This window comes from Nasonia vitripennis, chromosome 2, assembly GCF_009193385.2.
Source record: "Nasonia vitripennis strain AsymCx chromosome 2, Nvit_psr_1.1, whole genome shotgun sequence".
Lineage (NCBI taxonomy): Eukaryota > Metazoa > Arthropoda > Insecta > Hymenoptera > Pteromalidae > Nasonia > Nasonia vitripennis.
Window position 1 is genome coordinate 5,330,047 of NC_045758.1, and position 15,776 is coordinate 5,345,822.

The following is a 15,776-nucleotide window of genomic DNA, read 5'->3' on the forward strand; positions in this document are numbered from 1 at the left end:
TATTCATGGTACTGAAGAAAGTCTGAAGTAATGAATGCTGATTTTGAATTTTGGTTTTCGAAGTTGTATATTACACCTAATCGAACTAATATCAAACAATTGCTTAAGTGAAGATATATATATATATATATATAAGAAAGTAAGTAGTGTGTAGATTGAGCAGCGATTTTTATTCATTCAAAGCCTATAAATTACACCAATACAAAAACGTTTTTTTGCTGCATACAATAATCTTACAAACGAGCTAATGTTTGAAAAGGAACATCATTCTTTTAACAAAATCAAATCAACTCTAACATTGTCCATATAAAGTTTTAAATCATTAAGTTGATTAGTTAGTGATTGAAATTGCTTTTCTAAATCAGTTTTCTCAGAGACTTTTGGGTTCTTCAAGTATTTACTGAAACAAGTTATCGAGCTGCTGGTTTTATTCAAAAACACTGACAGATTAGTCAAGAGGGTCTTTATCAAGGTTCTGTAGTCGCTTTTGTTGTCCGATATCTGCATAACTTTACTCAAGTCGTTGAGAGTCAACTGAAAATAAATGCTTATTTTGGGGAAAAGTTTCCATACCATAACAAGTATAATCCAGTTGTCCTAATGTACTAAAGTATACTCACCTCAAGGTTGCCGAGAATCCGAGTCAATTTTTCAATTAAGAAACATTTTGTTCCAGTAAATCGAGACTTGCAAGTTGGACAAGAATTATGGACTAATTTACTTTGGCATGCAACGCAGACATGATGTCCCACGCTACACAGAACAACATTATCTTTTGTTTCATAGCATATAGGACAGCATATAACATCTTCTACCTCCTGCGTCCGCTGTAAGTTAAAACAAAAAATTGGAATACAAATAATACTACGATTTCTTTTTCATTCTTTGAGATGTCTGCAGTTTTCTAGCTTCATTAGTAGCCATGTATATTAATATACTTACTTCGATGCAGCGTTGCACCAAATCTCGCTTTTTCTTGTTGTCCATGATGCTACGATCGCGCTTACGAATAAACAATACAATACAAGCGAAATTAAGTTCAGTTACTTGTGGGTGAAGAGAACTTTGGATGGCACGTGTGTGTATTTGCACGCAAGTGAGACGTGCGAGATTCCGTGGGACAATGGGCCAGCGCGAACGTCAAAACTTTTTCAAAAGTGAAAAACAAAAGACGATCGGCAAGCGCCGAATGTATAACGGTCGCGCGCGAGCCGCCGGTGCAGGCCGTTTCTTGACGCGGCAAAAATTCGAATTCACTAAACAAATCTATAAATAATTTTAGACGCGAGATAATTGTAGGAATTTTCGAAGCAGGATAAAGGGATATACAGGAAGAAAAAAGCCTCTGCACGAAAGCGTATTTTGTACAAATGATAGAACATTTATTTTCGTTAGAAAAATATAGAAAAAAAAAAATTGTACATTCAGTTCGAGAGGACTAAGTCTCGCAAGGACTAAAGTATATGTATAATGATATAACGTAGATATATAAAGGTTGTATATGCGGTGAGACAGTTAGAGATAGTATATGTATACACCATTATTATTATAACGTGTTATTACAGAAATCTTAGCGGCGCGCAAACATAGTCGTGGGTATGCGATATACATATATATATATTTCGGTAGTCTGGTTAGTACACGATAGAGAAGATAAATAACCTAAAGATACAGCTGCGTAATTAATACAACGCCAGGAGTAATTACGAGGCGCGATTATTCTCGTTCACGTATAATCGTATGTAAAGAAGAGAAAGACAAATAATACACAGTAGTAATAGTAGTGATGTCGCGGATAGCGCGCGCGAAATCGAGCCGTGAATGTGTGCACTATTAACCGTCGCCGTGGGCTTCGTAAAATTCATCACTATTACCGATCGATCCTTCGATCGTTAAGAATTTGACGATGCGAATGTGAGGCGGCGGATAAGTGATATATCTCTCTGCGTCGTTCTAGTCGATTATAATTATATAATACCGTCGTTATATTAAAAAGCGCTTAGAGACGGATGCCGGGATTCCGCGAAGCGACGAAGTTCAGCAGCTCGTCGCTGTCCTCGCAGACGAATGGCTTGACGTGGTGGCAGGCGACGTCGTGCCACTTGATGCCGTCGTTGTAGAAGTTGTTCAGGATCGACAGACACGACTCGTCGTTACCCTGTGGAACAACGTAAGCGATGAGTTGTCGTTATGAAATTTCGATGCGACATTGGGCTTTGCTCAAAGAGCCGGCTGGGGCTTACCTGAGCGGCCTCGCGGTTGTCGGGCTGGGGAGTTCCGTATCCGCCGGTGTGGCTCCAGTCACCGGTGTTGCGCTGGTTCGTGGGTCCGATCTTGGCGCCGGATCCCGACCAGAACCATCCGTTCACGTTCTGGGGCTGGAGGTCGGGTCTGTCGCAGCCGTTGAAGTTACACTTGCGTCCGGAGGTCCAGATGTACCTGATGTTGCCTGAAAATCCATTCGGTTTCGTTTCGATGTAGTGGGAAGAAAAAAGAAACTGGTACACGTCGTACAAGCCCTCGAGCCGTGTAAGAACAAGATCGCGTGCGGCTTTCTCATCAAAGATTTTAACGACTAGCGCAATCTTAAGATCGTCATCTGGATGTCAAACAAAGGAGTCTTTTCTCTCTCTCTCTCTCTCGTGAAACAAGCCCTCGGGGCCCATCGGTTGTTCTACAAGTGTGTGTACACGCCTGTGGCTATAGCTACAGCACACTGTGAACGGGGACAAAATCGCTTTTTATCGGACTGGTCGATCTCGACTTTCGGGATGACTTGAGCCTACTGTGGATGCGATCTTATATTACATCCCGATGATGCCGTGTGACTGACCTACAAATTCGGGCTCACTAGACGACGACGCTGATGACACTTTATTCTTCGGTTTCGCTCGCTGTGAGATCGAAGAAAGTGGATTGGAAGCCTTGATTAGCTTTGTAACGATGTAAGGAGTGACTTTGTTATGTTCAAGATCAATGTATACTAATAGCCTTCTGTTTGTACGGATGAATTATTCGACCGGTTGAATCCATAGTTTATTTTCAGAAGGTTCTACTCTGCTTTCAAAATAAAGCCAGTCATAAAAGGTACACGCAGTAGTACGTGAGTCTAATAATAACACAAAAGCGCGCAATTATGATAATACCACAATAAAACTGTACGACATCGTGTATTACTCTCAAAGTCAAGAACAAAAGCTTCTTTAAATTTTCACCTCGAGCTGCACGACCGCATCAGCATCCAAAAATACTTTATTTTTCGCTCACGTATATTTCGTCCCCGCTTAAAAAAAAAAAAAAGAAAAAGAAAAATTGCAGTCAACATGTTTACAACGAATCAAAAATGCATCCGATTAAAGTTTCGCGATGTGGCTTGTAAAACAAAGTCATCGCTCAGCTCCGTCGCGATTCTCGGTATATCTCGAGGACGGAAAAGATGCAGCGAAGAAGGCCTTGACGCATACGCGCCGAAAAATAAAAGCCGAATCACAATAACTCTTCTCTGAAATATCATCCGCGGCGTCCGTGAAGATAAACCGGCGAGCACGTACTCGAGAACCATATGCGATAACTCTCGGGATTTTTAAAGAAATTCAAAAATAAAAATATAGCAAACCTACATCCACCTCTGCTTCTTATTAGTGACGGACAGAAGCTCGTAGACAGGCAGAAAACGATGGGAAAGTCAACAAGGCTCTTCTCATCGACGCTCGCGTATATGGGCAAATTAAGCAACGCGCGTTACAGTTTTCCCTTTTCTCTATCCCATTCACGCGCTACTCGCGCTTTACGCGATATCAGCCACAGTTTTTCGGTGACGCAAGGAGAAAGCTCGATTCGTTTAAATTTACACTCGTCTTTATCTCCGTACTCGGCGTCTCGTAAAAGCGCGTTTATTACGCAGCTCGCTGCGCGCGTAGGGAAATTATTGCAGCGCGTAATTGGACTCTCGGTTAAGTCATGGGATTCGAATCGTTTTGCGTAATTTTACGGCTTGTTTTCGTCTACTTGTTATATCGTCTACTAAGAGCGAAGACACTTATACGGCTACTGGTGGTTGCAAGTAGCGCGGGAAATCGGCCCGTTTTGTTTCGCTATGACTGTGCAACGAACGCGAAGTTTCATACTCTATATCGATCTAGAAACGTCCGTTTTATATCACGGCGCAGCGTGCGAGCTGTGTAACGGATAATTGCGCTTTTCGAATCTAACGTCTCTACCCACTGCGATTTTGTATGTAACCCCCCGGTTATTGTATACCTCGAGGCGCTTGTGTCAAAAATGCATTTCGATTACATTATATAAAAGCGCCGAGAGCGACCGCAACGATAAACCGCTGAAAGTAAAATCGTCCAACCCCTGGAATTACCGGCAACGAAGACACAACCGCAATTGTAAAATGCCTCGCTTGATTCTCAGAAGGGCTTCGTAATCGAATAATCGCTGATGATGGCGGAAGAGGCTCTTCTAATAAGGGAACACAACTATCCATCTCTCTCTCTCTCTCTCTCTCTCTCTCTCTCGCGGTCAGGTGAAAGTGGGCTGACACCGCGGGAGAATCAAACGCGCCGAGAGAGAGAGACTGATGACAGCTGTAGCTTCGCCCGCGATTTTCCCTGGGAATATTCTTTCCAGACGACGCCTGGCTTATAGTGAGAAAATTCCGAGCGTGATCGGTGCAGTTATGTAGCCCGAGAATCGAATTTTAAAATGTTATGCGGTCGTTAGCGAAAATAAATAGAGTTGATGGTTGCGAAATGGAAGAGAGAAGTCCAGCGAGATTCATAAATCAAAATCAGCCGGTTCATTCCGCGACATCGTTATGCGACTGATAGACGAGCAGAAGTTATGCGTCTGCACAACAAAGAAAAGCGCCTGAGATTCCATCTCTGGAAGGCCGACAGAAGAAGAAAAAGGAAGAAGAGTTACGAGACTACGTGCAGCGCGTACAGGCATATGCATATTGTAAGCGAATAAACGCCGGGTTTAACGGCCGCGAATTATCGGCTAATTCTTCTGCCGCGGCTGACGCGAACGGAGGAATGATTAATCGCGAATATTTACCTCGTGCGATTCTCTGCTTGATGAACTCGTTCTCCTGGGGAGTCTCCAGGGAGACGGCGTCCATGCAGTGGCGCCTGCAGATGTTCCTCGCGTCGAGCCAGTCGACCTCGAGGTTCCTCGTCGGCTGATGCTCCCAGCTGAAGAAGTACGAGTGGGCTACGCCTCTCGCATCCCTGTACGAAGCGTGTCGCACACCTGCGTGTTGCGAACGTTTGGCGTTATTCATCGAGTTTAATGCGTCTACTGGCTGGTTCATTGAAGCCGAGCTGTGCACTGCGCATCGTTGTGTTTCACGGGTTATTGAGCAACCGATCGCCATAGATCTGCGCATCTCGCGTGACGGTCGCAAAAAAAAAAAAAAAAAGAAAATGCTTTTGTGCATCGCCACGCGTGTACAGTAGTGAAACCGAAGGGATCGTTTTGTGTGTCACGAGGCGAAGGAGTCGATCTTTCGATGCAAGTGTATTAACGATCGGTCGTAAAACCGGCGAGTTTACACTGCGGTAACTAAGCGAAAAATCGTCGCCGATTTTCAAAATTATCTGTTATACTCGAAAGTTTCCGCGAACAGGTTGTCGTTATACAGCGATACCGCCTCGTTGTACGCGTCGTGCCGAAAAAATCGCTCGTCGCCGTTTTGCGGCGAATAATCCGCGACGCGACTTTCTATTGTCCGCATAGGCGTTTCTTGCCTCATCGCAGAATAATAACCGACTGCAACTATGCGGGTAGTTGTGGCTTCGAAAAAACAACGGATAATCCTACCGAACTGGATTTCACTTTAGAATACTTATAGGAGTGTATAGATATACTTACGGCTGGCGCAGCTTCGTGGGTCGGGAAGGGCGAGTCGTCGCTGAGCCGTCGCCACGGCGACGAGGCCCAAAAGCACCAAGAAAGCAGCCTTCATGCTACTCGATCTGGAATCAGATGAAATTGCGACTTATCGACTGCGATTTATTGTGTTACAAGGGGAAAATTATTCCAAGCCTTGTGTACCAAGGCTGTTCGATGAAATGTATAATGTAACCATCACGGGATTACGAAAAAAGCAACAAATAAACAAGGGAACGCGCTTAATCATCTCGATCTTCGGTATACATGCGCGAACTTTTACTTTCCGCTCCTCGTCTTTCGTTTCTCTCGCATACACAGCATCAAGGACGCGTGCACGTGACGATCATCGGAAAAAAATATCGCACAAGTCGACCTGCTCCTTTTTCCGTGTTATCTCTGAAAATTTGAATTTCGACCCACGGCCAGTTTCACCTGTCGTCGCTTGTTTTCGAACGCGGAATTTGCATTTTATGCATATATGTCTATTTTTCGATGTAGCCGATGCATCGGAGAAGCTATAATAATTACGAGCGGTGTAACGAGGCGTTCGCGGTAAAAAGAAATACGGGTCTTCTTCGCGACTCTCTCGAGAGAGAAATCAAGACTTTTACACACACACACACACGAATTAACAGGTTCGGACAGATTGACGACGAGCATGAAAGCGCTTCGCGGGGATAAGTGATTCGTGACTGATGTCGGTGTTGGTTATGAGAAACTTTTACGGCGTTTAGCCTTGTAAATGAATCATTTAACACCGTGCATTAGTGCGGAGATAGAAAAAAAGGTTCATTCGAATAAGGTGCTCGATAATGAAAATTCCTCGAACTCGCGTAAATCATTCAGCGCGATAATAATTGGAAAGTCGAAAGCTTCAGCCGATACAGTCGCGCGGGAGCGAATCAATTTAGCGCGATAAACTATTGACAAAGAGCGTAAGTACATAGCGACACCGTTCCGCGAAATTAGCCGTGGTAATTGCGCGATTCAGCTTGAACACGCGGTGCATATACAATCAACCGATCGCGAAGGGAGAACGTGTCCCTGACTCGTCCGACGCGAGTTTCCTCTCCGGAGATCGACGAACCCGAATAATATGCAACTTATCGTGTATACCTTTTTGTTAGTTGCTAAATGAATTTCTCATGTACAGCAGGGATCATTACTCATGCTAGACGATGGATCATTACACTCGACAGAGTCATCGTCGGCTTAACCTTGAATAATCATAATACGAATTAAGCCGTTCCTGTGTGCAGGTGACACTGATTCACTCGACTTTCAATATCAACGCTCGTACTTTTGACTCATCGTTTGCATCGAGTCTATTTACTATATAGATGTATTATACTAGCTCTCGAGGGGACAATCGACCCATTTACACGACGCATCCGCGGACTTTTGAGAATTTCGCAATCTCCACTTTTCAATTACCTCCTTTTCGAATAAGGACGAGTCTACGCGGCCTTGGCTATTATATTTTACAACGTCGACGCGCGCATATGTATCGCGGCGAAGGCCGCGCAGGATATGGAGCCTGAACTTGCGAGAATAGAAGAAACGTACGCTCACGAGTTTGTTTGAGGAATTTTTAAACAATTTCAACAATCGACGATGTATTCTCAGAAGAAGAAGATTAATCGATCGAAAGTCGGCGATGTGAAAGAGCGACGCTTTATTATATACTCTCCATCATCGGAGTTTCCCTTTTAACATCTCAATTTCCCATAACGATTGCAGTGACGGATGAAAACTCTCCGATCGCAAAAAGTCGCCAGTCGTCACTCTCGCGACAAAAGACTGCGCAGCGACGATTCGTATTAATACCGCACCTGCTCGATGGCAAAAAGCCTCTTTCACGACTCTGTAACGAGACGAAAGCGCGGCGTCGTAAATCAGGCGACATTTCACCGAGATATGGATGTAAAGACTCGTAAACAATCGACAATAACGATTATATCGTTATACGAGAAGAACTGGTACAGCAGGTACAATGCCACAACAATAAGACGTGTATATATGATGAGAGAGTTTAGGGGATCGAACGATCTCGAAGCGAAAGAGAAAGGGCGATTTCCCTCGTAAAATCGATTAGCCGCGCGCGGCGGGATGAGCTGCGCAGTGAAAGCCGCCGCGGTTTTCCTCCATACCGATTCAGCCTAGGATGCGATCTCGATATTGATTTATCGACTCTCGGAAGCTGTATAGTCATCGAGCGAATGTGGCTCTGACCAAGGGAAATTGTTACGCGTATGCGTATAACGGAATGATTGTATACATACAGCGTCGTGTGTGTGTGTGTGTGTGTGTGTACGAGAGCCTATTAATAACCGTCAATTACGCGAGTGAGATTTCGCCGCGTTATAACGTCACACCTGCAGCGCTCGTGAGTTACGGTAAATTCGCGCATGTGTGTAAGTACTCGTGTCGTATAAGAGAGAGAGAGAGAGAGAGAGAGAGAGAGAGAGAGAACTAACGGATCCAGACGAAGTGTTCTCGGCTCCGAAACGAGTGCAGCGCGTGGCCCAGTTAACGCCGGCGACTTTTTGCACTGATTTATAAACGCGTGTATGTATACAGCTGCGCGATGGAACCTTGACTTCTGGGATGAAAATACGGTTTTAGACTAGATAGTGAGCCGATAAATCTGGGATATATAACTGCCCGCGCAGCTTTGATGGAACTTTAAACGCCGCGGACAATCGCGTGTAATTAAAGTAAAAGCACGACGCTCGAGAGCGTTTGAGTTTATGCTGGACGTAAAACTTAATTAAAAATCACAGCGCCGCTAGTCTATTGTATTTTATTTTCGGAGAACGATTATTGCCGACACTTTCACTGTTTTTCGCGCATACGCGCAAAAGTTCGCCGATAATAACGAGAAGCGCAAAAAGTTAGCATTTCCCTTTCGGGGATAAAAGACAATGGCATTATAATAAACGTACTGGAAGTCGCGAAAGCCAGCCAAGTGTGCGAGAACATCTTCACATCCTCTGTCGCAAGCAGCTCTCGGCGTATAGAACGATGTTGCGCGAATAGGCCAACCTTGATCTCATTCGCCGAATTCTTAATCGCGTTATTACGCTCGTTCCTGATCTTTTTGCGAAGGATTTTTCGAGAAACTAGATCCAGCCTTGCGAGACGATCGAGATCGTTTATAAACTCTTCGAAAGCCGCGACGATGATTATGGTGGAAAAGGAGCGATTTATTCGTTTCCGCAAAAATAGACACTCCACAGCGCTCTTCCTGGTAAATGTAAAAGCCGATTGTCATTCAGCGCTGGAAGTAATAACGACTCCTCGTCATCGCGCGATCGTCATCGGTGATTGCGATCCGGGAGAAATTTTGTGGTTTTTGCGAGAACCGAGGGAAAATGTATTATTGCTACGCGTTATGTTACGACGAAACGTCCTAGAGTTAACGAGGCTTTGTAGCTTTGAGCGGATTTTGAAATTCGAGTTCGTTCCTCTCTTGTAACTGCTGTTATACAATTCGATATTAATGCAGTGCTGTATAATTGAATAAAAAGTGAAATCATCATCCTAGCCAAAGATGTTACACATTTGCCAGTCAAAGGAGGCTCTTGTATAACGTGAATGGTACAAAACGTCTGCGGAGTCATCGTAACGAAATCAATTTCTCGTAATGTGTGTAACGACCTGCCGTAAATAAACACCCGAAGCTTTTACCTCCCCGCATATTCTTAAGGATCTACGCTGTGTGACATTTGGATTTTCGAGCACGAGGCATTGCGTTGCTGTACAACGAAAAAAAAAAAAGTATCCATCTAAGCGAGTATACAGCGCTCATCCTTCTAGAAAGTGCATCCGCGTGACATAATCCTCGAGTGCTGCTGCGCTTCTTGCGCAAAATCGAGAAACCCGCCGCCGTGGCTTAATTAACGTGTATACACACGACGCGTCGGCAGTTCTTCCCTAAAGTGTCGCAAATGTCGGCAGCGTTGGCCATTGATGATCTCCGCGGGTGATTTATTCGGCGCCGCGTGTGACCGAATGAGAGAATGTGTAAGTGTCTCGTGTGTCGCGCATCAGACGATGTATTGCGCAAAGCGATGGATGGATGCGCGCGCGCAGGTGTGTGTGTGTGTGTGTGTGTCTGCGAAGCTCGTTAATCAAGTCGAGCTTTTTTTATCTGGACTACAGGCGCTTTTGTTTTACTGACGAAACGAGTATTGTGTATATGATGCGGGTGTTTTAATGACCCTTTCTATACTGGACGACTCTTGCGATTCAGCCGAGATTAGTCTCGTTGCTCCGCTCTTCGCACGTAATATAACGGTAAAAAAAAGCGAGAAAATCTCGAGGCTCGTGTATAGCCAATAAAATTGATGAAACCGTATACACCGCTTTCCAGTAGTACTTCGGGATGCAAATAACGTGAGGTGTTGTAAGTAAAGCGAGAACCTGTATCTAGTGTTTCTCACGCGAATCTCCTCACGTTTTCAGATGCATCTCTCTCTCTCTCTCTCTCTCTCTCTCTCGCGCGCGCGGTCATCGGTATCTTCCACTGGGGATTCCCCACTCGACGCCCTTTCTCTTCTTTAGCGCCTACAGGACCAGTTCGAGAAAGAGAGGACCCAGTGACCCGATGCGCCGAGACGTTAGTGTGTGTATTATACGTCACTCTCGGGCTGGAATTTCAAGCTGCCGAGAGGAAGAGAGACATTTTTGGGAGTCGATCGATCGGACGAATTATTATCCACTCGATTTTCCGGATTGTAGGCTAAGACTGTATTAGAAAGGGCTTATATACCGGGGACACAGATTTCAGGAGGATTCGATGATCTCCGTTGACAGAACGGAATGTTCCCGCATGTACTAATAACGAGACTCGATGAAAATACGCGGCTTCTATGTATTTCCGAGGACAAAAAAAGAGACAATTGAATTGAAGACAATTTCACGCCTGTGGGATTAACAGGTCGCACGTGCGCGCACAGGAATTTAATTCAAAACCCATCAGCAGAAGCGCGACCGCAGAGGAAAAAAGCACTTATAGAAAAGTCACAGCTCTCGTGGAAGCATAGGACCGCAAGGTAACACTATACATACCCTTAAGCTTTCCGATTCTCTTCTCCGACTCCGTATCACGCGTATAACTTACACACACACACACACACACAGCTTCTGACGAAATACTGCCGGTCACAACGCTGCATCGCTTTCGAGCGGAACCGGCTAATAGAAAGCTCTCTCTCTCTCTCTCGCTCTATACACCGCGGCGGGTTTCGCAACTCAAAGTGAGTATCGTCGAGGAAAATAAAAACATCCACCGTGTACATGTGCGTTTGCTATCTCTCTCCGAGAGATGATGCAGCGTTATGAAAGCGGCGCTCGATATTGGAGATGGAATTATGGATTCGAATGCGCATACGTATACGCGCGTGTAATTAAGGATGCGCAGCTGCGCCGCGCGTATACAACCTTTCGCAATTTAATAAAACTATTTAAGTGCAGCCGCGAGTACCGCGCGCGGCTCTTTTTCTTCTCCGCTGGGCGCGTTCTTACGGCTCGAAATTAGACGTTTTCGTTTTAGTGATGTTACAGTGTTGCCACGAGGAATGCGCTTTTTACGGGCTCTCCTCTCTCCATACTTGAAAATTATGAAACAGCGCGTAAGCAAAGAGGTGTATTCCGTCGTTATAATTAATTAGCCGCTCGCATTGTGTGTGTGAAATTGCGGAGTTACAAGCAAATTACCGCGCGGCTGCTTTCGCAACGCGACGAATTTGTCCAATATAAACTTTATCAAACTACCGCGGCAGTAGTAGAGAGAATCACGTAATTCGCCCCGTAATATGGCAAAGATCGCATAGCGATCCGCTCGAAAATCGGTTCTCCTCGCGCGCGAAGAAAGTCGAGAAGAGCCACGTGCATCGCCGCGGGCTGTGGAGCTCGGGTATGAAAGAAAAAAAAGGAAGAAGAAGAAAATGACGCTGTGCCTTTTTTAAATTGAATACCGTTAGCGACTCGTCGACCGGTAGCCGAATAACACTTGGCTCTTCTTTTATACATCGTCCGCGTCGGCTTCTTTTCCTCGCTCGGCGCGTACTGTAATTATAGGTGTACCTTAGTCCATAAAATTTTTGGAGCGAAGATGCGCATTGGAGCGACTCGTTCTATGCATCGTATAGTTAAGTTTATGGATTCTTAAGAGAGGTTATTTTCACTTTCGCTTGATATCGGGTTATTCGTATGCGCGAATGTAACGTAAATTCCGAGGTGAAATTTGCAAAGCTGCTTATTGACGACATATGAAGAAAATTTATTTAAAACAGGCGTAATATAAACGCCGATGTATCGCCTAAGGAGACGCGGAGAAAGCACGACGGATCGAATTAATCAACGCTTAACGATAATTTTGATCGATCGCGCGGTTTCACCGATTTTCGAAAAAACCTTCGCTACGAAATGTAATAACAATAAGGATAAACGTGCGAGATGCGTCGTCATTAAGACTCCTCGTCGAGTCGTCGCACAAAAGTGTGGCGATTCCAGCTGTCTCCTGGCCGGATATCACCGCGTCTCTCTCGGCGTGTACTCGATTTCAACTTTTCATGCGAAACAGGTGCCTCTTATTTATACGCTCTCGCTTCGCGTGTCGTATATCGTGAAATTCAGGTCTCTCTCGCGCGACGATACGTGCGCCTATGCGTGTAATCGAGCGAAAAATCGTAACAATGACAGACACGCGCGCGTGTGCGCGTGTGTGTGTGTGCATCGTAGTAAGCTCGAACTCGAATCTCGAAGAAACCGAAAGACCGGATGTCGGAATGGTGTTACATTTCTTGAGCCTGGCGCGAACTATTGACAATATATATATATATGTAGGTGTAGAAGCGCGAGCCGAGAATGGGAAAACGGCTGCGGCGGCCTAACCGTTAGCTGGCCGGCTTTGCCCGCGATGACGACGATGAGCCGCAGAGGCCGAGTACCGAGAGATATCCGCGCGAGTAAGTAAGTGACTGACTGACTGACTGACTGACTGACTGACTGCGAGGGCGACCTGGAACGGTAGCGATTTCGCGGTAAGCCTGTCTGGCTCGAGGGCCGGACGATGTGTGCCCGAGTGCTCTTGATTTTTTTCCTTCGGGCTTCTGCTTTTGGATGTATTCCGCTGGATTTTTCGGGATGGACTCGTGTGGGAGAATCGAGGACACTATATACTCGTTCGAGTATTGATGAATCGGATATATCGGTTCCGAGAAATTGAATTCATAATGACTCGCGTATATTCGGAGGATGAAAGGTCAACGCTCTCCTCGAATATTTCAAGATTCTCGACACTCTTTCGTACATACGTTCATCCTTCTCTGTTTATACCCTCTTTCCTCGATCGCTTGCTTGCGATAAAAAAAAAAAGAACTTCACACACCGTGACATAATTATCCTATTATACAAAGTCTCATTACGCAATTTCTGGTTCGGCGAGTCGCTCGCGTCAAGTGCATAGAACAAAAAATCATCACACACACACGCGCTCTCGCGACGTAACACCATTTCCAAGCGGTCTCTAATTGAATCGCGAGCCACATACACCGCGCGTATACCTTTAGAAAATCGATCGCCCATCGCACAAGTGCAAACTACTCTCCCTATAGCCAAACAAATTTCACTCGCGCCTCTTCTCATTCTAGGCTAACGAGCCGTTCAAACATACGCGCGCGCGCGCGCCTCACCTTCCAAACACTGTCGTACACTTCGTTCAATAGAGAAATTGGAAGCGCGGCGAAAAGCCCCGAATCCACAGCTTTCAAATTCAAATGATCATACACCCGGAAATATAGGTAAGTAAACCGTCGCCGTCGTCGTCGGCGTTCCGAGAGGCGCGAAATTCGAATAGCCGCTCCGTGGGTTCAGCGAACTCTCTCCCACGCGCGAGAGAGAAAATATAATGTAAGCATAAGAACCGTACGCATATGTATACTCATAACATGTCGCTCTGCAACCTTTCTCCCGTCGGTCGAGTCGCTCGGGGATATTGTATGCTTACGGTGCTTCTTTCTTTTTTTTTAATCTATCAATTAAAATATCGTATATGTAATGCGCCGGGCGGTTAATGACACGCGCTGGAATGCGACGCTTGACGAAATGTATATGGATGCGGTCTTATTTATGTTTTGCAGGAAGTCGAGTGTAATTATGCGCGAGATGAGAGAGAGAGAGAGAGAGGAATGTAACGGAAACCGGTGAAATTTATTTCCTACCAGAGATTTTATGGATGCTGTAGCTTGGAATTATACCGATTCCGATCGTGAAGTAAGAATGCTTCAAGTTTTTTTATTATCTACGAATATGACGAGGTATCAACCGTTAAATAAAATCAAACCAGTAGAAATATTGGATATCCAGGATAAGAGAATAAAAATCGAATAAAAAAAAATGTTGAAAAAACTCACCAAATAATCAGCAAAGCGACAAGTAAAAGACAGTCAGAGGAACGATCTTCCAAGTTGCTTCAAGCTCCGCTCGGTCTCAGCCAGCAGTGAAGTGTCCAGCGGCAAAGTCTCCTCTCGGACTGTCGAGATATCTTGCGAATCGGAAACACGAGAAAGGAATGAACCGGCGGGCGCGGGCGACGCTACAGTATATAGTCGGCCCACATTCCCTGATGCTCCGAGTAACCTAAATTACTCCCACCACGGGCCCCGCTAAGGCCCCGCTGGTGGGGGGTGATTCCACAGCGCGACGGCCCGCATCTCTCGAGACTCCCCCCACCACCGCGACTCGCTTCCCGGTCGACTGGGGGACCCACTTTTCTCTCTCTCTCTCTCTCTCTCTCTCTCTCTCTCTCGCGCGCTATACAGGCCTCGCATCCCGTGTGCTGGCTTCTTTTTCCTGATATCGGTTATTTTCGGATTGCTTTTTGCGATCTGCGGCAGCAGCCTCTGCGATCCGGTCCACGCTGGCCTGCTGCGCCGCGCGAGTTTGCCCCGATGCTCTTGATGCTTTTTTTGCGCCCCTTTGTGCTTCCTGCGAACACGGGATGCGTGCGTCGCAATTTTGAAGTTGATTGATCGGGGTCATTCAGCGCGGGGTTGTTGTTGCTGCGAGTTTTGACGCGCGCTGTTACGTGTTACGTAATTTACTAGCTGATCATGGTGGCTTTCGATGATTCGGATCGATTGTCCACTGTTGCTCCGGATTGTGACATAAGCGTATTACATATTTGAGACTTGGATTCGCGAATTTTATTGCGAGCGATATTGTACCTCGATCCCCATAAGTATATGCATGAGGGATTTGAAGTGGTATAAAGGTAAAAGGCATCAGAATGAGTATCAGCGATCTGTTAACGGAAAGTCGACAAAAACAAAAGGCGCATTTCCGCGACGTAAAACGCGAAGCAATAAATACATCTGTTTAACGTCTGCACAAAAATAAAGTCGAGGAAGTAAATCAGCGTCGCGGTTGGATTGAGAAATTGAATATGCCTCTAAATTATTCATCCAAATGAAAAATCTATGATTGCAATTTATTTGTGTTTGAAAATAAAACATTGCCTACGCTTCAATCATTGAAGAGCTAATCAGGAAGAGCGGACTTAATTGAAACCCGCAGCCTCCGCGCATTTAACGGTTTCAGTCTTACGTCGCAATTTTGCAAAAATCGTTGTCATACAAGCGAGCGTAGTAAACAAATTTATATCTGTATATTACGGAATCCCGAAAAATTTCGCGAACTATCAACAACAAACGCTCGAAGGAATATATCTTGACGATAGCTTTACGTAACTAAAAAATTCCTATTCCCGCAACCTCGCTCGCATTATACAGCTGTCATCCATCAAAGGCGTCAAAAGAGGGCGTTTTTCCAAATAATTCACTCCTCCGAAAAAGCTCGAATCAATCTTG

At 45.3% G+C, this 15,776-nt stretch overlaps 2 protein-coding genes across 3 annotated transcripts; both read right to left on the reverse strand.

Annotated features, from left to right (window-relative positions):
- Positions 1 to 151: 151 nt before the first annotated feature.
- On the reverse strand, positions 152 to 1,163 carry LOC100122219. Its single transcript, XM_001605772.5, has 3 exons — positions 943 to 1,163; positions 621 to 827; positions 152 to 534 (listed from the first exon to the last, which is right to left on the reverse strand). Exons 1-3 carry the CDS (start codon positions 985 to 987, stop codon positions 265 to 267), a joined length of 522 nt encoding a protein of 173 aa, XP_001605822.1. The 5' UTR covers positions 988 to 1,163; the 3' UTR covers positions 152 to 264.
- A 196-nt stretch (positions 1,164 to 1,359) lies between these two features.
- LOC100122234 (uncharacterized protein) lies at positions 1,360 to 14,486 on the reverse strand. 2 transcript variants are annotated; one of them, NM_001168544.1, is made up of 5 exons: positions 14,322 to 14,486; positions 5,881 to 5,984; positions 5,065 to 5,259; positions 2,244 to 2,449; positions 1,360 to 2,158 (listed from the first exon to the last, which is right to left on the reverse strand). In NM_001168544.1, the coding sequence occupies exons 2-5, from the start codon at positions 5,972 to 5,974 to the stop codon at positions 2,000 to 2,002; spliced, it is 654 nt and encodes a 217-aa protein (NP_001162016.1). In that variant the 5' UTR covers positions 5,975 to 5,984; positions 14,322 to 14,486; the 3' UTR covers positions 1,360 to 1,999. The 2 variants fall into 2 exon arrangements, with proteins under 2 accessions (NP_001162016.1, XP_008209312.1); XM_008211090.2 differs by lacking the exon at positions 14,322 to 14,486 and adding an exon at positions 10,975 to 11,180 and having other exon boundaries at positions 1,361 to 2,158.
- Between the last annotated feature and the right edge of the window lie 1,290 nt (positions 14,487 to 15,776).

Bases quoted from the DNA above. Each gene is read 5' to 3' on its own strand.
- LOC100122219 (XM_001605772.5), bottom strand. From the start codon at position 987: ATGGACAACAAGAAAAAGCGAGATTTGGTGCAACGCTGCATCGAA. The intron at 828-942 runs GTAAGTATATTA...TTTAACTTACAG, and splicing joins TGGTGCAACGCTGCATCGAA to CGGACGCAGGAGGTAGAAGA. The intron at 535-620 runs GTGAGTATACTT...ATTTATTTTCAG, and splicing joins GGATTCTCGGCAACCTTGAG to TTGACTCTCAACGACTTGAG.
- LOC100122234 (NM_001168544.1), bottom strand. From the start codon at position 5,974: ATGAAGGCTGCTTTCTTGGTGCTTTTGGGCCTCGTCGCCGTGGCGACG. The intron at 5,260-5,880 runs GTAAGTATATCT...CGCAACACGCAG, and splicing joins CCCACGAAGCTGCGCCAGCC to GTGTGCGACACGCTTCGTAC. The intron at 2,159-2,243 runs GTAAGCCCCAGC...GTTGTTCCACAG, and splicing joins ACAACCGCGAGGCCGCTCAG to GGTAACGACGAGTCGTGTCT.